Source organism: Mytilus trossulus, chromosome 4, assembly GCF_036588685.1.
Source record: "Mytilus trossulus isolate FHL-02 chromosome 4, PNRI_Mtr1.1.1.hap1, whole genome shotgun sequence".
Lineage (NCBI taxonomy): Eukaryota > Metazoa > Mollusca > Bivalvia > Mytilida > Mytilidae > Mytilus > Mytilus trossulus.
In genome coordinates, this window is record NC_086376.1 from 72,397,135 (window position 1) to 72,418,602 (window position 21,468).

The 21,468-nt window shown below is 30.6% G+C and overlaps 1 protein-coding gene across 1 annotated transcript; it reads right to left on the minus strand.

Annotated features, from left to right (window-relative positions):
• Nucleotides 1-8,048: 8,048 nt before the first annotated feature.
• LOC134715903 (clarin-2-like) lies at nt 8,049-20,560 on the minus strand. The gene is made up of 4 exons (XM_063578457.1): nt 20,230-20,560; nt 15,361-15,501; nt 14,062-14,247; nt 8,049-10,366 (listed from the first exon to the last, which is right to left on the minus strand). Exons 1-4 carry the CDS (start codon nt 20,477-20,479, stop codon nt 10,104-10,106), a joined length of 840 nt encoding a protein of 279 aa, XP_063434527.1. The 5' UTR covers nt 20,480-20,560; the 3' UTR covers nt 8,049-10,103.
• Nucleotides 20,561-21,468: the final 908 nt, after the last annotated feature.

Here is a 21,468-nt window from a genome sequence, read left to right on the forward strand (position 1 = left end):
CAATCATTATAATACTGTTGAACAAATATATACATTGTTTCTAAGACAACCACAAGAATATTTATTATTTTCCACTTTTTACCAATGATATTATTATATGTTGATAGTCTACTGTGATAGAAGATTGTTTTGTTATGTCTAATATTATAATGTTACATTTCTGTTTATTAAACTATGCCATTCTTTGAGAATACTGTTATTTATTCTGTGGTGCCTTCATAGGTAGTTTTTTATGGCCACACAACAAAGTTGTTGGTGCCATATAGTGTTACCCTTGTCCGTCATTCTGTCATTCCACAACAAACCATTATACAGAGTTTTTTTCTAAACACCTTCAGATATTGGGCTGATATTTGGTATGTTAGTTAACCATGATTAGTTACAAATCAAGTATAAGTTTCGTTTTGCTCCACTAATTTTTGCTGAAATTACGGGCTTTGGACTTAGATAAAATTGTTGAAAATCACAGTTATACAGAGTTTTTTTTCTAAATGCCTTCAGATATTTCACTGATTTTTGGTATGCCAGTTAAACATGATGAGTTATTGACAAATTTTAAGTAAGGTTCTGCTCCACTAATTTTTGCCAAAATTACGGGGATGGATTTTAATACATTTGTAAATTGTTGAAAAACAGTTAAGAAGGACTTTTTTTCTTAACGCCTTTAGATATTGGGCTGATTTTTGGTATGTGAGTTAACCATGAAGAGTTATAGATCAAGTTTAAGTTAAGGTTCTGCTCCGCTACTTTGAAAATTGTTGAAAATCACAATCACTATACGCCTTCACATTTTGAGGGAAATTTTTTAATGTGAGACTACCATCATGCTTGTGTCCAGTCATGTATATCTTATTTTATATACCTCTATAGGAATAGAGGCCAATCAACGGAGAACCAACAAAAAAAGACAAAAAAATTGGTAGCAGATAAACCAAAATAAAACAATTAAACATTTCTAAAGCAATTGCTTTTTGTTTGAGTCTGAAGCTTGAGTACAGAGTTGTAGTCTTTTGACTTAGAATATTCACTAAAATAAGCAGTTTATCACACTATTTTTTTGTCGTTCTTTAAGATATTGATTTGATCATTGGCATATATTTTATCAATACAAGTAAAGATATAGATCACATTCACAGTTCCACTTGCATGATTTTGTGCAGAGGTATGGTCCTAGGACTAAGAAATCAGTTTTTGGGATACGATTGCTGTCAAGCAATCTGTAGACTTTTACTGTTGACCCTATGATACACTCCCTCACGTCATTCGTTTTATTCTAAACATTCAGCAACATCTCATATTCTTATGATTGTCTTGCTTTAAAGGGTAAAAACAAGCAAAACAATTGAACGCAAAGTGGAAAGGGATTAATATAAGTTGCAAAACTTGTTTCCCAATCCACTATAAATAAATATGTTTAAACTAACATAAACAACTTTCCTGTAATGTTTTACTCATAATCTTCATGTGTGATATTTTCCTTGACTTATATGCGTGTTTTTAACAATACGGAAAATCAGAATTAAACAGTATTTATATTTAGTGTTTTTATAAATTTAGAAACACGTCAGAGGGAATTCCCAAATTTTGATAACTTGCGAGAGTTCTCTGAAAGCCGGTCGATAATTCTATTTCTGTCACAAGAACTGAAGTGGAGTATTTCTATATTTTACCGTTATGAAACTGATATTTGATACTGTACTCTCATAAAGAAATGGAGAACCATTCATCATATCATTTAATAAACGTTCTTGTTCCAAATCGCAAGTCGCGGTTTGTTTATGTATTAATGCCTATGCGTGGTCTCACTAATTAGAGACAAAAAGAATTGTAGAGACAAAAAGCGTCAAGAAGCGACAAGAAGAATAATATTAGCAACAAGAAAATATTTAGTGACAAGAAAACATTTTTTTATTTATATTACATATTCGAAATAAATATTAAAAAAATATGCAAAAGAAAACAATTTCAACGACAGGAAAGTTAATTTTGATAGGGAAAAAAATGAAACTTGTAAATCTAATTCAGTTGCTTCATTTATTTACATGATATTTTATAAGGTATCACAGGAAGTATTACCTTTACCCTGTCGTTTTATGATATTACTGTTACTTGTGTTTTAGAACAATATTATATTTTGTCTTTTTATTTGTTTTTAAAACTATTTTTGTACAATATATAATTAACTTGCAAAATGCATTATTTGTGCATAATTGTCCAGAAAATACATACAAAAATTGTGAAATACAAATTAAGAACTGAAATCAAACGAGAGGAAAACAAAATTAAAATGTGAATATTTTTCATCATTTTATTTAGTGTATTGTCTCATTTATCGATATTTATCATGTTTATGCATATAGATTGAAGATTAAAGGAAACTGATGACAATCTTGAGTTTTCAACAGGTGTTCACTATTCGGTACAATAATTGTATATTCTGGTGCGTGTAATTGATGAAGGCGTTAATGGATGTTATTGTAGCAATTAAACAAAGGACACACACCTAGTTAATCTCATTTGATGCTCTTAATTGTGTATTACCTTAGAGTGAAGCCACAGCTAATGTTGGTCCTATCAGGAAAAATTAATTGTATAGTTAGGAAGGAAATAATATTTCATGTTTTTGTTTTATTAAATCCTTCAAAAGGAAGGTGACAAATTTTTGTTTTTATTTTCATTTTATAGCGTTTACATTTCCTTTGCTCTTACACATGTTTAATTTCTTCATCTATCAATATGATAACAAAAAGTACACAATCTCTTCCTCGAATTTTTTTATTTCTTCATCTTTCAATATAATCCTAAAAAAATATTTTGATGCATGTGATAACAAAATGTATTCTTGTCGCTAAATAGCTTCTTGTAGCTTTTTGTCATTATTTTTTTTTCTTCTTGTCGCTTCTTGACGCTTTTTGTCGCTAATTAGTGAGACCCCACATGCGTGTAGTTTTCCTGATTTCAAGGGGTATCAGATTGAGTGATTCCCCGCTTCATTGATTAATTTGAAACTCATGGGATTCTTTCTATGTCTGTCTGCATATGGAGGGCTATTGTTGTTGCATAATTTTAAATCATGCATTATTTAAATTAAAATAAATGTTTCATCTTAAAAATTACCAATAACACCCCTTCAGCAGAAATGGAATCTTCCATATTATCGTTTCGAGTTGTCTCCCTTTTCGAAGTATTCGTCAAGAAGAATTAACTCGTTAATGCCGATAAACGTCGTATTATATTAAGAACGATCTCAATGTAAACAGAGGAGTGTGTACGGAAAGGAGTCATGCCCTCTGACCCAAAGGAACTTCAACAATTAAAGAGTAAGAAATGGGGTTCCTCCTAAACTGGTCCGCCGTTCTATATATAGCTTCGCACCGAATGTGCTGGTGCGGGACCAGTGTAGCGATAAGTGAAAACAACAGGAGTCCAGTTTAGGGTCCCTCCTAGAATTACGGTGATAAGATACGGAAGCAAGTTAACTCGTACCACGGCATTGGAACCAAAAAAGTTAACTTGTACTACTGGGAAGTCGTACCATTCAGAAAAATATATTAAAAAAATATGATGTTTTATGGGTTTCTGTTTGTAAACTTAATAGAAATAAAGTTGAATTACTTGAATTCTACACAGGAGTTAAATGAAAACTTAGACAAAAATAAAGAATGTTTTAAAGCATTAATGTTTTAACTGATCTTTCAAACTAGAACATAGGCGGATCCAGCCCCCCCCCCCCCCCCCCCCCCGTTTTTTCGTGGAAAAAATTTGGTTGATCATAAAGGGAATCATTGTGAAAATATATATATCCAATTTAAGTTAATTAAAGCTGTAATCCATGATCACTAATTGAATGCTATGTTTACAATTGTTGAAAGCCATGTGCTTTTTTTGCGGGGAAAATGTTTACCCCCTTAACAGGAATCAGTTACATTTCATTGTTATTTATAGACAGTAAAAATAATTTTGGCAATCATTTTGACTAACTGCTAAGATTTAATTATTCATGAAAAATTTTCTTCGATTGAAACTGTTTATTCTTTAATTATCTACATCTGCCACAGTATTTTCTATCCAATATACAAGGAACAGTAGCTACAAATTGGTCATTGTACTTTCAAATTATATACATTTTACAGACTTAAGAGGTATTGGGTGAAAGTAACGTATATCATGTAAATTCATAATTTAAAACCAATTGAATGCATTTAAATAAGTTGGTACCAGTTAGCAATGGTACGAGTTTGCATTGGTACAATTTTTTTTTTTAGTGGTATGAGTTTACAATGGTACAGGATAACTATAATTTGATAAAACACAATAAGTACATGGCTCATACACTTGTAACGGGGATTGGCTATTCTTTAAGTTGAATGACTATTTAGATTGTTACATTTTGCATGTGCAGTTGAATTAGTTTAGAGAATAATACTATCCAGCTATACCAGGGTTACTGGCCAAAATGCTTGAGACTCACGCATGTTCATGCTTTTTTGCGGCAGTATTCTTGGATCTATTTTTTTCCTGTTTGATCTTTTCAATTTTGGCCAAATCTCATGCATTTGTTTAATGAAAATTTGGCAGAACTGCTATACATGTGTCAATGAAAACTATGGCAATCGTATCCCTCAGAGCATTCTGCTCTTTGATTCACAATTTTTCCGTCATGTTTGAAGATATTGATTTGAAAATTAGTATATAGTTTTATTAGAAAAAGGTACAGATCAAGTTTATTGTGTTCTGGTCTGATGGTTTTGTGCAGAGTGATGGTCCTTGGACTTAGAAAAATACACTTAAATAATCAGTTTTAACACTTTTTTGTCATGCTTGTAGATATTGACTTGATATTTGTTATAGTGTTTACACCATGATAAGCTATAGATCAAGTTAGCATTTTGTTCCAATAGAATGAATTTTGAATTGGAAGGGGACTATGTATTGACATGCAATACTCTCAAATTGCTTGTTAATGTTCTATTTTACAAGGTATTAGTCTGCAGAAAGTCATGTCACCATACCTGGACACAAATTCTTACTCTGAGTCTAAGCTCTTACACTTAAATGTGGGATGCTTAGCAGAAAAAAGTTGCAAATACCAATTTAAAAGACACTGTTTGTGTTCCTACACACCATGTCCCACACTTTAGGCAAACAGACCTTGCATTCATAATCATTTGGAGTATAAACATTGTTCTCAGGCTCATAATTCAACCAATCAAAATTCTGAATTTGGTGTTTCCAGCTCACATTTTGCAATGGGTAAATTTTATGACCAAAGACCAAAGCTACCTCAAGATCATCAAGGCAGTTCTTGTTAATAAGAGGTAACAGAAATGTAATAAGAAAGATTTTGATACTTCAACTATTTATTAAGAATTAATCTGTTTAAATACAAATAAAGATTGCCTAGCCTTTGATACTAACAACAATACAACCAATTTGACTAGTTCTACATTTGATTGTAAAATAAATATAATCAAAAATATAATCAAAACAAACATACAAACATCACTAAATAACAATTATTGATATGTAATAAGTGTAACAGTATAAATTTTACAAAGAAACATAGAAAAAAATTATTCTTCACAAAATATTTTAAAACATTTATGTATAAAAGACTAGAACTTTAAAAATTAAAATAGTCTGATTAAATTTAAAACTTCATTTTAGTATAGAAAAACAATTCTTCATTCTTTTAAAAACTTTTCTACACAGAAAAGAATTATTTGCAATAGCTCCAGTCAAGCATAATTATTTTGAAATTTATCACAATTTGAGTTTTGAATTTTTGGTTTTCTCATAAAGCATACCTAATAAAGCTAGTGAATAAAAAATGTGATAAGCACACAATAATGGTCATAGTACACTTTGGTATTTTTGTAAATCTAACTTAGCTTACTCTCTTTATGTAAAAATGCAGGCATATGGAGTCATCCGTTGACCATTTTCTTAATCATTAATACTCAATGGGATAGTCACTTATAACATTGGTTGCAAATATAAACAGATAATTCTTATGTTTTGAAGGGTAGACAAATAATAAACAAAACTTGTGTTTTACCCCTATGTTCTTAGAAAATGTGATCTTTCTGCATTCAGGAAACATTTTACCAAATATTTCAATATAAGATAGCCACACACATTCTAGCTTCCTATTTAAAAAAAAAGAGAGTTGGCGTTGTCATGTGACACCTAAATGCCATGGTAATAACGTCATGTGACATATAAATGCCATGGTAACAACTACAATAAATTACAATAACTAGCACCACAATCAAAGAAATAGACAACCAGTGTCTTAAAAGGAATGTAAAACTATGAACACATAGTACAACATGGATTTTTTTCTAAAAATATAAATAATGGATTTCCTTACAGTTCAAAATGGAATGTAAACTTATATCATGTTAACAATTAATCTTATGTACAAAATATACAATAATAATTTATCAAGGTTTCAAATTGGTAGTTTTAAAAAATACATCAATCTTTTTAAAATTCATCTTATTTTGGAGTTTGATTCCAGAATTAAACAAGTACCTTATACATACATTTACTTATATGACATAAATGTATCAGTAAAATCAGAGTACAAAATCTGGATTAAAATGTATTTTTACCCTTTGGTTATCAAGATATATGAATTCATCTCAAAGCATTTTTTAAAAAGTACAAAGTATTCTTCTTTTTGAAGGTGATTAGCAAAAATTTGTTTATGAATATATCTGAGTGTGGATTTCAATGATAAATTTCTGGAAATGTGGAAATGTCCATGGATGGGATGCATAGAATGTTATGATCAATGCACTATGTTTTGTGAATTTGAAAAGTAGTGATGAACCTTGAAAAATTAAGATATCAAGTCAGTACCATAGGGGTTCGATGGATTTCATGCAATTTTTACCTTAAAACTGATATCGGATAATGATCTGTATCAGAATTTTTTTTTTCTTTTCTAATAGAATGGACTTCTTGATTATTTACTCTTCAGATTACATTTCTGATTTTGTCAATATTTATATCATTGTTAAATAAAATGACCAATGAGACAGAATTCCTGTTATCTAAGTGATTACATTTTATAAATTAAAACTGATTTCAAATTACATTTGTACATAATTATATGGTATTCCCTGATTTAAATAAGGACTAGCAAAAACAATGATACGAGACAGATCATAAGCGATATATATTATGTTCTAATTCATTTCTGAAACATATAAAAAAGATTATGGTAGAAACATTATTCTATGAAATTTAAAAAAATGTTTTTTTTCTAAAATGAAACATAATTTACCTTGTTTCATGTACATGTATCCAGGACTAGCTTTCAAAAGTTGTAGCCAGAAACATTAGATCCTTTTCAATCTAGTTTTGCTGATTGATATTTAAAAAAAACATATGATGTAAAAATAAATATATGTAGCCCTATGGAAAATGCTATTTCGCTCAGAAAAACAACAAAAACAGAATAATTTTTTAAAACTATCCTCAGATAACAGATTCAGAAGTCTGATATTGGAAACTGTCACAACATTTATAGAGTAATTGTATACAATTGAAAAACATATTAATTCTAGTTCAGAATAATTGTATCTTAAATAACAAAATGTGTTATCTAAATTCATCTAGATATTCATGCATTATGTGTAAATTTAATGGCAACAAAATAAAATGGCAAGTCTAAGGCAAAAATCATAAAATTGGTAACCAGAAAAATAGAGAAGAACTCTAATGAATTGTAATGATATGCAGAAAATATTAATTGTTGCACAAAAAATGGAAAAAATATTTAGAATGCTCTTGGGAGATAAATAAATTCATAAGTTTACCACTGAACTTCTTTTAAAACAAGATTAGCATTCAAAATTTAATTTACAAATTATTAGTAATATCCTACGGATATCATTTTTTTTTCAAATTACTGAGATCAACTACAGTTATCACATAAAATATTGCTTTCTTTATATTCAACTAAAAATAAATAAATTTGCTGATTTGAAGTTCAGCCAAAAAGTATGTCTGTTTACTGTACCCCTATTTTTTGGGGGGGCTATTTTTGATTAAGCACTGTTAAAGTCATAATATTGCTCCCATATACTCAATGTAAAAAAATTAATTAAATTAAAAAAACTATCTAATTTCTTTTCAGCATGTGACAGTAAACACACATCCTTTTTTGTTCGACCTTACATTCACTTCAATTATCTCCCCTTGGATCTAACACATTTTTGCAAATTATTATCTCCCCTGACCAAATCATAAATTCTTTGAATTGTAAATAAAAACAAAATTTTTGGCATATGTAAGAATGTAAAACAGTGCATTGAAATGTGTTTAATAAAGGCAACATAAAAAAATCTTAGTTTATTTCATTTTTGTTAGAAAAATGTGATATCAAGTCTACAGGAAAATATAAAATAAGTGTTTTTTGATTTAAAAATAAAAGGTGGGAATTTACTTTTACAACAGTAACAACCATTAAATGTTTAAAACACTTACATAACAAACTAATGAACAATTTCTAACAAATAATAATTTATAATGCTGTTTAATTAATAATTGGAAACTTACAATGTAAATTAAGTAATAACTATTTTAGCTAAAAACTTAAATAATTAGTTTAATGCTGTCATTTGTAATGGTATTTTCTTTGTTGAATTTATACAAACTTGGCTGAAAATGTCCTGTGATAAATTGGTTATATAATTCACTACTGGCCCCCAAAGATTCCATAGAGGATCAATAGTTATGTATGCCTTGATTCAATTTTGTCTTAAGTCTTATATATAAATTTTGAAATATGATTCATTTTGAATCATTAGAACATCTGCCCTATTTCATAATTTGCGTAGGAAATAATCTGGATAAAATAGAAGTGTTAATGAATAGTATGGAAAATAATGATTCAGCCTTTCACTGTTATAAAATTTGCAACAAATATTTATCTAATTCCAAAGTTTTATCAATATCATTAGATGCATGATGCAGATCTATATGTTAGGACACACATATACTTTACAAACAAAGCCATCACTAGATCATCAAAACAGACAATTTAAAAAACAATCATTTAAAATGTCTTGTCTACTTTATTATTTTAATCTTCTTCAAAATAAAATTGCAAAACTGGAAGTTTTTCTCAAGCAAAAAAAAATTAACAGACAATTTTTTGCATATAGAATAACATTCATTTTTCATAATTCTTGTACAAACTTTACAAAAAGGCACAAATGCAACCTTATTTTTCACAATTGGTCATGCAATTAGTGATTGTAGTTTTTGTATAATCTAGTCCAATGACATCTTGTGAAAACAAACATATGTTTTTTGTTGTCGAAACATTATATCAATTCTGTTATCCTGCGAATTTTTTTTTAATTTTGGGGGTTTTTAAATATACAGTGAATCATCACTAAACACCAAATGTCATTGTGCCCCTTATTACCTTAATATAATCTTTAAAGAATAGCAAGCATTGAATATTTATACATGTAAAAGTATAACCACATGTTAAAACCTCTGTTTAATTTTGTGAAAGAAGTTGACATCACAGTATCCTGTCATTTCTTATTGAATATATAAGATTTCCTTGTCCAAAATTTGTACAAAATGCACCTCTATGCATAATTCATTTCATCACAAAACAGCAGCCGGCATTTCTTGCATTGAATGAAGGCAAAACTGATTATCATATTTATCATATTTATACTTGAAAAGTCAGTTATAAATTTTTTTGAACATCTGGGTTTTATTTTCTAAATTTTTGGAAATACCCCCCAAAAAGGTAACATTGAACTATTGATCCTTGATGATACCACTGTTATAACTATTTGGTAAACAACAAGATTTCAAGATAAGTCTGAAAATATGAGAATTTGATAAACAGGAAGTTAATAAGCAATGGCTGCAAAAGACAGACAGAGATGAAAATCGGTAAACATGTACTCGTATCATTTTTTAACAACAGGGTTTTAAAAGCCTTCATTTATGGACTTAAAAGTAATTTTGAAAACAATGCTACCTGCATGAGAATGACTTTTCAAGTATGTTTTTTTTTCTGTAACAAGGCATTATCTATAAAGCATGGCAGTTCATTCTAACATTTAGTACAATATAATGCCATTGTCTATTCCCTTATTAGCCTCCTGTGTACAGGCACACCTCATACTGTATCCAGAAAACATTAGTAGGAGTAAGTTCAATAGGAAACCTACTAACGATCCCACAGTAAAGTAAAATGAATAGTCCAGAGATGCTTTGGTCCGGAACGTATGGTACTGGTAGTCGTTCTGCGGTAAAACATTTTCTGCAAAGTTGGTTTGGAACAGCACAGCAAACAAGATTACTCCAATTAACATAAATATCACTGAAAATAAAACAGAACAAAAAATAATTTTATTAGGCTTTTGACTCATATCTCCTTAAGCAACATGTCTTTTTTGTATATATTTAACATTGCCCAAAATCTATTGTAAAAAAAAGTCTGTTTGATTATGCACAAGCATATAATCCTGGAAATTATCAGATGAAAATGTAAAATTTAGCAGAATTCTGAATTAACGTCATATCAGCACGTCATGCTGAATATAAGGAGCCCACCACTTTGAGAAAATTATTTCTATCAACTTTTTCATTCTGTCGTTCATCACAAAATCAATTTCAATAACAGATTTTAATTTGAAAATTCGGTAAAATGAAATCCGTCATCATGCTAAATGAACACAATTGTAAATGCACTCATATTTTTTATGAATTTTTTTCATCAATTCATGGTACATGTACATTTATATCATCAGCTCGGTAGTCAGTATTTCGGTACTGACATGATTTAACAAACTTTACTAAAAATGTCCGTTTATAAATTTATAAATTATTAAGAAACTAAGGTTTCAACTCCCTCAGGCAAAGTTGGCTTTAGATGAATTTGGCTATTTATTTTAGGTATTTTTGGACATACAGCTCTTCAACGGTTTCGGTACTTATACATCTTCCGATTTCAAATGTTTGGCTTTGAGCGTTCCTGATGAAGGTAAATCCAGAAAAGCGCTTCGGACGCAAGAAATTAATAACGTGTTGTTTTCAATATTTTATAAGAGAATAAGGAGATATATTTTAGCACAATGATCTAAAAGTAAAACAGTAGGTCTGGAAAGGGCCTTTTTTAGCCTCAAATTTCAGGTTCATCTGACAAAAGATTTTGAACACTTTTTAACACTTATGTGTCTATTTCAGTTGATTCAATTAGTTTATGTGAAAGATTTTAACTGATTTACTCATTAAAAACGATACGATTCAAGCTTATAATTTAATATGAAAAATCTATCAAATATAAAAAAAATGTCACTTTTCAGATGGTTTTTGTCAATCAAAGAGCTGAAAGCTCTGAAGAAAAATGACGCCACTGTCTCTAATATTGGGATAGTTTTTATGCAAGTCTTGATTTTCACATACCGTAATTAGTTTAACAATGCAACATGTATCGTAAGCATATAATTGATATTCGTATATGTGTGTGTGTGTGAAGTGAAGGTGACAACTGGCTGGTTTTTTAAGACAAATGAATAGGTCAAGACTAGCTGAATTGTACAAATAAATACCGTAGAAAGGCTTGTATATTTCTCACTGGTACATAGTCTGAATCTGAGTCCGTTCGCTTCCATTCACGTTTGCGCCCACTCATTTTCACCCCTTTCACTTTCACACCCTACATGTTCGCACCCAATCTTAATTGGTTTTGTGTTTAATAACTATGTAAGCAAGTGTTTTCTTATAAGTATAATTGTTGTCATTGTCTCAAAATAAAGTGAGACAGCAATTTTTTTTTTGTGTTGAATAAATCTTAATTATGTTTTGGATAAGGTATTGCTAAAAATAATAATAATCCTTTCTACATAAAGTGGTATTTTGTCAACGTTTTATTTTGTGTTGAATAACTCTTAATCATGTTTTGGTTAGTGTATTGGTATAACTTGTTTCATTGACTTGTTTCAAAATGAAGTGAGATTCTGACCTATGTTTGTTTCTGCGTGTTGAATAAATTTTATCATGTTTTGGTTATATTAGTGGATTGCTATATTTTGGTTTCTATGTTTTATTGTTTCGTTGTTTCAGATTAATGGGACCAAGCTGTTAAAAACAATTATCTTTTGTGTTTTTTCCTTTAAAATCTTCAATGTTTTACTCATACCAAGCTATAAATACATTCAGTATTTACACCAAAGCAATTTAAAACAACAACCATAATTTTCCAATTATTCAACTTGAATTTGAATTAAAATTGGGCGTGAATGAGTAGAGTGTGAATGTGCGAACGTGTAGGGTGCGAAAATGTATTGGGCACAAACAGACCTGATGCCACACAGTCTGAACCCCCTTCTCCCACAAAATATTAAGTAAATAATCTTTTTGTTACTGCTATCAAAGGTCTAATGAAACTCAGATAGTTTCAAACATTTGTCAAAGAATTCTAGTCAAACTGGCACCTAGTTAAATTGGCACCTGAACGTCGTAGGAAGGCGTCCCAGAAAAATAATAAAATAGCCTTGCCAGACGTCATAATTATTTGGACTAATACATGAGATATTGTGTATTTTTCTGCATTATTTTAACCAGTTGAGCATTTTACAGGATTGTTGGTTTAATGCTGTTTAAACTTTACTGAAAAACAAACACCTTAAATTTGCTAATTATTTGGCATGAAAGTTTGATTTATTGAAAGGGACTCATAGTTTTCCATTTTATTTTAATAATTGACTTGTTTTTACAATTACACAAATTGTCTAATTGTTAAAACAACAGCTTTGGTAAGGGCTTCGTTGTTTATCTTTATACACTACATATTCACTTTCATTTCGTGGTTTACCAAAATACACAACAACATATTCACTATGTACTTGTTAACAGTAATTAATTAATTGAATAGAAAATATTATATCAAATATTATTGGATGCCGAATTGACGTCGAATAGGTGCCGATTTGACTAGATGCCAATTTAACCAGGTGCCGACTTGACTTGTACGTTTCAATTCCTCTGCGATCGTTTGCGGTATTTTCTTGAGAAAACCTATTTTCCATCATCAAAGAGAAGAAGAAACTGCTTTAAAATGATTCTGGAATGCTTCATGATTGTTAAAATAAGTTTAATTCACTCAAAAACAATTTTAAAACTTGCGATTAAACAGGAAGTTTCCAAAGCACGTGTAAAAGAAGAAATTAACCGGTGAGAGTGGAAATCCGTATATGACAGATATCCCTATAGTACGACTTTGAAAGTAAAACAGTTCAATCCTTTTGTAAAACAATCTTTAATATACCTATCACATTAATGTTTGAATGGTCTTAAGCTTATTCAAACCATATAAGTCGGTATGAAACACCAAAACGGAATGAACAATAACCGATTACGTTTTGTAGTTTACAAATTCTAAAACTGGTTCCCGTCAAACTACAACACTTTGTTCGAGTGTAGTGGAATACAAGCAAAAACCAGTGTAAACTGGGTCCTGGCTGGTTTAATACTACACAATGATGCATAATGATAACACAAGCAGATTCCAGTTTGTTTGGAAAATAGGAAATACGAAACCAAGCGCGGTAGGCAGAGCAATGTAATGAAGTTCAGGTCGGCAGTTATGGAACAATGACTGCGTCATTTTCCAAAAATGAAAGTGGCCATCGCATACATGTTCATCCTCAACCTTTATATTTGTTATGTATTATCATCAAATTCAACTTACATTTTAATAAAAGAATGAAAACAAATGCTGCCACTTGCATTTAAGAAGGAAACTGTCTAAAATTCAACTAAAATGCTAAAATTGGGAAGATTTCAGTAATTAAGTATGACTTATTGATGCAAGAGCAAGAACCTGATATATGTGCATTGTACTGTCACAAACAGCCAATATTTTTATGTAGCAGAAGCATTCTACTTTCCAATAAATAACTAAAAGTTTACATTTTAACAATTTTATAAAACGGTGATATTTTGGAGCCAAAAAGAGGTCTTACTGGACCCTTGGCAGAAAAAGTGGCGATTATTCATAAAACCAATACTTACAACCTAATAAGTTCCACAGATATAATCCTAGCGGACCTGTTATTGTCTCTATAGGTTTACCAAAGATGTTGAAAACTGTAAAACTAATGGTAACCAGTCCCCAAACTATTCCTAAAGATAGCATCACCAAAATGGTAACCCAATAACCAAATCCAAACAGTCCATACTCCCAGTCATGTACATCTACTGCAAAAAGAGTAAAGTCCACAATATGAGTTAATAATGTAATAAAAATATAACCAACATTCCAAAACACGCATAACATTGCTTAATGAATAAGAGTTTGTCTATGACAACATTGGTACACTTACAATGTGTACCATGATGATAACAGTATTTTATGAAACAATCTTTTATGTTTTTATAGACGAAGAGGTTCTTAGTGACCAATTTTGTCTCAAATAATCAAATAATCAGTGTTCTTCTTATCAATTGTGTTATTAATGTGATGAAATAAACACCAGGAAATAATGTTTGTTTTCCAAATTCAAGAAGCAATTCTAAATTTGCAGGAAGAATACTGGTCTTATATGGGCTTGTGATTTGAAGATTGGTGCATACATATATGGCCTCAGTAATGAGCACTGCTTGTACATGTATATCTTAAATACATGTATACCTAGAAAAAAATATGTGCATTCACGGCTTGAAGACTACTTCAAATGTTTATGGTGATACACAGGGTGGGTTAGTGTTTCTCAACCTGTTTTGATGCACTGATGCATTATACATGTTATATTGATAGTTTTGATTAATTGGTCATGTTTGTCAGATCTTCTTCCATAGGAGTTTTAATAAGTAAAGGGGGAATACCTAAGAAGAAGAAGACAGCCTACAATGTAGAACACTGATGATTAATACATATCTCAGTGTTGCTAGTTTGAAGTATTTCTCTTTTTTTTGAAAGGTAAGAGTCAAGTTTTGTTTCTGTGTGATATGGTCGCTCAAAGAACAGAGGAAATAACAAAGTGAAGACAATTTAGATCTTTCGTATGATAAAACATTTCTTCAGTGGTGTGAGTTTGTAGTAATTATGTTTGGAGTAGTGCGTGTTCTGTTTCTGTGTGACACAGGAGCTACAAGACATTTCTTCCAGTTTGTTATATTTCTTTTTAAGTGATGCAAGTTGTAATAATTAGTGAGAGTTTTTGAGTTGTATGAGTTCGGTAGACAAATTGTTATTAATTCAAGACAAATTGATTACAAAACCATTTCTGAATGCTTACAAAACGAAGGCAGTAAGGAACCAGCTGCAAAACTTTATTTGGAGTTTAAATAATTAAACTATACTAATTGTACCTCCTTTATCTTTGGTTTGAGTATATACACTGGAAATATTTTTAATATATTTAATCCCTGCCTCTGTCATGTCTGTATCAAATGTTTCTCCTAGATCTGTCCTCACATTGTAGTATGAACACCAACCATTGGTACAAATTACTGAAAAATGAAAATATTAATAGAGTAACAGTTCTTTTGAAGATTAAATAGCAGTATGCTTTCTGCCAACTAAAACAATCAACACGTTTATTGATTATTTAAAATGCAGTTGAAATTTAAAAAAATCAAAAAATTTTAAAATGATCCTTTAAGTCAGGATGGTCAGCATCAGTTAACATGGTTAAGGTACAAAATGAGCTATACATATTGATAGGTTATATATATGTATTATTTTTAACTTATAAAATATTTGATTTTTTTAAAAATGGCAGGAAAAGGCTGACTCTTCATGCTCTAACATACTTTTACCTTCTATTTAGTATCAGCATTGTTTGGGTCCCAAATCGTAATCATGGTAATAAAAAAAAATCTAGAATCTGCTTTTTATAATGACCTTTTTATTATCTACTGAAGTCTTCTATGAAAAGTAAAGTAGATGATATGGCAGTGGGGAAAAAATATTACCAGGAAAAAACAAAAGGAGTCTGAACACCTGACAAAAATTTCTAAACCCAACATGACTACTTCCTTACCTAAAAGTAAAATCAGAATATATGCTTAATCCAATAAACATGTACAAGATGAATTCTTTCTGTTTGGCTTTCAATTCGATCATCAGCCCTGACGATGTCCTACTTATGGATCTCTTTGTTTAAATATATATATAAGAACATGAATTTGAAGAAGGGGAGATAAAATGTGCCCTGATGATCATGATGATACAAATGTTTTGCCTGTAATTAAATTTCTAAGTCATAGCTACATGTACATTTTATGAAAATATACATGTATATAGAAACAAGGTACTCAGAAATCATCATCATAATTTATATTTTATAAATTAGCAATCAACATTTTACAGTTATAAATCCTAGATAAAGCTTAAGAAGAAAAAAATAACAAAACCACATAGCTACTTTTATGAGAGCAAGGTAAAGGGTTATTTTATTGCAACATTTTCTGCCTTTTTCATGTTTTTATTTCACATGTTTTGACGTTTTAGTTCACCTTTTCTGGTGTTTGGTTAGATGTGCATTCTCTGTTTTTCCTCTTATTCATTTTCAGTGTTGGTACCCTTTATTTTTCTTGCTTTTCCCGCATTCAACTCATAGGTAAAACCAGACTAATTCAAAATTGGCCAGAATATGTACATGTATGGTATGCAATAGTCCACAAAAATTACTATGAATAATATTTTATTCATTTAAATCAGATGCAACTAATGGACACTACAAGGTAACCATAAGGTCTTCATTTCTATTACTAATGACTGAATGAGCGCATGATCTCCTAGAACAACTTAGTAATATAACTAATAACGTCAAACAAAAAATTCTCAGAACTAACATTATCAACGGGAACCAATAGACCACTTTCGAGTTCATCCGTCACCGGAAAAAACTCGTCAATTATACGCGCCTTTATCACCGTCATTTGTGCGTTTAGGGGCGTCGTCACTTCCCTTCCAATGTTGAGCGAGTGGTTGGAAAACTATAATTCTATATTGTACAAATTATTCGGCAAATAGAATTCTCAAAATTGACAATCAACACTGCTGTCATTAGGGAATTGTCAGTAAGTACCTACAGAGCAACCATTATTTCTAGTTTATCCTGCACAAAGACGCTTGATGAACGTAAATAGTGCAGGGATACAGGCGAGCCCCTCTATCTGGTAAATGACGTCATAAAGGCGTGCATAATTGACGAGTTTTTGCCGGTGACGGATGAACTCGAAAGTGGTCTATTGTGGCCCTCTTCTTGCTGACTTGTTTCTTTATTATTATGAGGCTGACTTCATATAGGAACTTCTTAGGAAGAAAGATACATTTTGTAAGAAGTTAGCAATATATATCCTTTAACTCTACTTTCCGCTATATACATGTAGATGACAATTTTTCACTTAATAATTCAAAATTAGGTGATTGTGTTGAACGCACCTATTCCATCGAACTAGAAATAAAGGATACAACAGCTACAGTTTATATAAATGTTATAAGTCAGCCTCATACACGTATCTTGACTTAAATCTAGAAATTGACAATGAGGATTGATTGAAAACTATAGTGCGGTGACAGAAGTGTAAAAAATCTTCTAGATCGCGAGTTCAATCTCCCCAAATAACACACGGCTAAAAATGGTCTTAACTTAAAAGACAAATATGTCTTCTTTAGTTTTTTGCACTGTCCTCAGAATTTCGTACGGTCACATTTTTCTAAAAAGTCGTTTAAATGACTAGTATTATTTTAGAGTTTCAAACCCCCCTTTTTTCAAAATAAAAAATTGTGTATGTTTGCTTCCATTTAACTGAAATAGTTTTTCCTGAAGCTATGTTTATATGTCAAAATATTCTTTTCAGTATTTCATTTTCTCATAATCTATAAAATTTGCCAATTTTGGACTGTTTAAAATTGAGGTAATTTTAATTGCAAATTCAGACACAAACTTTTAGTTTTTTCTTCATAGTAGTAATAAAAATTATCCCATAATATTTTAAGCATACAGTATTTCATAAAACTAATCAGTGATAAAAATTTCGGAACCAAAATATGAAAAAACCCTTAAGAAATCAATGGAAAAAGAATGGAATAAAAAACTTCCAACTTCAAATTGGAACTTAATCACCAATGCCTTCCGTCACATTTTGTGTATTAGTCAATAACTTACTCTCAACTGATATAAGATATTACTACCTTTTCGCTATTATATAGTCATATTTTCAATTAAAGTGCACTGATATATGATACATACTTTGTTTGTATGTGTTTATATTCTATGTTTATTTGTTATAAAACATCAAATATACTTTGTGAGAAAAGCCTTATTGTCAAATAAAATAATTGACGGATAGTTTCAGTAAATATTCCGTGATATGTCAAGTCCGTTGCAACTGGCTCCTTTAAGTCCAAAGAAAAGACAAAAGTTGTTAAATTTTATTCAGTGCTTAATATGCCAAGAAAAGAAAAAAAAACTGGACTGAAATTTTGAGTCAATTTACCAGTATATGGAAGTCGATTTGTGTATCTGCATTGAATAAAAGATTAGTCCGTGCAGGCAGTTTTTCATCTTTCGTGCTACAAAAGTTATACAAGTAAACATATTTGTTCCCCCTTTTAGAACGAGGAAACTTCCAATTTGATATTAAATGACGACATACAATTATCGGACTGTTGTCCCTCAGTTTCAGGTATGAGTACGCGTTCTATAATGCAGTGGTAACTGGAGCGCTTGTACATTTTGTTGCAACAAAACATTTTAGAAACTACTCAAGTTTGAATCAGATGAGCATATTCATGATATTAAGAATATTTAACCGTGTCAGATAAAGTAAAAGTTGAAATAGTTTCCCGTCCATCTTTTAAACTTAAAGCACTCTGTCATTTTGTTTGCGATAATTTATGTCTCATTTGGTCTCATTTGAAGGGTTGCATCATTTGCAATCATATCACATCTTCTTTATTTATATGGAATACTTTTGAAGTTTGTGGTGTGTTGCAACAAAAAAAAGGGGGGGGGGGGATATACATGTAGGTACAAAACTTAAAATGTAAAAGATATTAACCAGAGTAAAATACACAACAACAGATAATACTATATGGAAGCAGTAATAATTGTGAAAAAAAACAAAAGCAACGAGTAGTCTATAATAAAACCTGAAGTATCTGCAATTCAATTTGAGGTCATATTTGACTGTAGTGTTATATTGCTTTCATTTGATACCTCACATGCCTCACCCAATATGATAGTTTAAAAAATAATTTTAAAGTATTGTCTTGCATGACACTTGATTTTTACCTGAATTAGAAAAAATGTCAAAATTGAAACCCTCCCAAATTTTTACATACATGTATGACCTTTGACCTCAATTTAAAAAAATTGTGACCATATTAAATTTTGACGACAGGCATATTATTATAGTACACACTTTCTTTTTTCCAATGATATATTATTTAGGTGTGTGTTTGGTGGGGAGATTAAATTCAAAAAAATCTACCTTCAGTCATCGCACTACTAAACTTCAGGACAAAAGAGATGATTTCAGCTTTCCAATTGTGAACTTTCCATTACCAAGTAGCAACATTCCAGCAGCACCTGCATACTGCATGTACAGGGTACAAATGTATATACATATGCAATGATATGTATCTCCCAATTGATACAATATTCCCCTGCTTGCTTTTCTATTATGATTTTCTTGATAAAGGCTTGCAGCTTACAAGGAAGCTATTAAACCAAGAGTTCCAAATGATGAAGTTGAAATCCTCCATTTGTAAATTTAAAGGATACCATCACAAGTTGGTTGACCGTTATGGAATAACCGTCTCACAAATGATATAGGATACATGTATGTTCCTTACATCCTAACTTCAAATTCCCTTCCCTCTCATGAATATGACATACTGAATTAAGACTATTTACTGGATTTGTTATATCATAAGCAACACAATGGGTTCTAGTCTATGTTCTATTTATGAGTTTGACTGTCCCTCTGGTATCTTTTGTCCCTCTCTTTTCTAGTACAAGAATTTTCAGTAATTTTTACGATTTTACTCATGCTTTCATTATCCTGATTTTACTTTCTGTGCAACACTTTTGCCATTTTTATTTCATGTGTTTCCCTGTTCAGAACATAGCCCCTTTTACCAACCTCTTGTTATGTAGCTTGTTCAAAGAACCTAGCTACATGTATCCTATTTAAATAATATAGTATTATTTGTTTTTAACGTACCTTTACTTATTCTGTCCCTATTTCCAAGGTTATAATTTATTTCATTATCACCTCTAAACAGACCAAACCTTCCATTAGTTGTACAATCACCATCCGTTTTATTTTTATCGCATCCTGTATTATTGGATTTACTGCCTGTAAATTTCACCCAGTTGTCTGTTGAAAATGCTGCTACGGTCAGTGCAACAGCAGTTATACTTATAAACACTGTCAAAATTAAAAACGTTTTCTTATGGCTGTCTCCTGCCATTTTCAGATTAACAATCTGTATCACAAACTACCGGGTAAATTAAAAAATTGATAAACTATTAAGATTAAGATAACATTCCGAAAATGTGGTATCGGGACCGTTCGCCCTAGTAACATGTTCGCCCTGGGTCCGTTTGCCCTGAGTTCGTTCGCCCTTATAGTCCGTTCGCCCTACTAAAAAATATTAATATTCAGGGCATTGAAGTTGAATAAACTTAATCAGATATATTTCGATGGTATATGTTCTTGAAATTTATGGAAACATGGAAATATCTAAAAGTTTATGGCTTGTTAAGGATCATTAATTTATTGTTTTATGACAAAATAATTCGGATCACTGCTTATTGTGATACCTGTCTTTTGATGGATTTATAATATAAAAAACAAATTTGTTTTGATAATATATTCAGCTTGAAATTAATTTAAAAAAAATGTACGAACTGTAAAACGGATTTACAAGTTCATTCATTAAAATAAAATGTACGAACTGTAAAACGGATTTACAAGTTCATTCATTAAAATACTCTGAGACTAGTCTAAGTTAGTGAATGACTGAATACAATTATTTTGTTAACAAATATCAACAAAGATAAATACATTGTATTCCAGTATTCTACTGCAATCGAAGGGAAAATGATGATATTGATTGCGGCAATATCATTATTCGGTGATTTTTTCAACAAACTTCAACATATTTTATTCAAATACTTAAAATTATGCCACTAGACAACAATTAGTAAAAAATAAAAATCAGGGCGAATGAACCCTGGGCGAACAGGTATCAGGGCGAACAGGTACTAGGGCGAACGTGAATTAGGGCGTACGGACCCGGATTCCGAAAATGTCACACCCAAAAACAGAGACCTGTCAATGTAATGCAATATTATCGATAAAAATATATCGTGACATAAAACACTCAAGAGACTTGAAAGTTTTTGCAGGAGGTATGTCTTAAACCCTTTATTTAAAGTGTAATCATAAAGTATAATG

Bases quoted from the DNA above. Each gene is read 5' to 3' on its own strand.
- LOC134715903 (XM_063578457.1), bottom strand. From the start codon at position 20,479: ATGGCAGGAGACAGCCATAAGAAAACGTTTTTAATTTTGACAGTGTTT. The intron at 14,248-15,360 runs GTACAATTAGTA...CTCTTTTTGCAG, and splicing joins TCAAACCAAAGATAAAGGAG to TAGATGTACATGACTGGGAG. The intron at 10,367-14,061 runs GTAAGTATTGGT...TTTTATTTTCAG, and splicing joins TCTGTGGAACTTATTAGGTT to TGATATTTATGTTAATTGGA.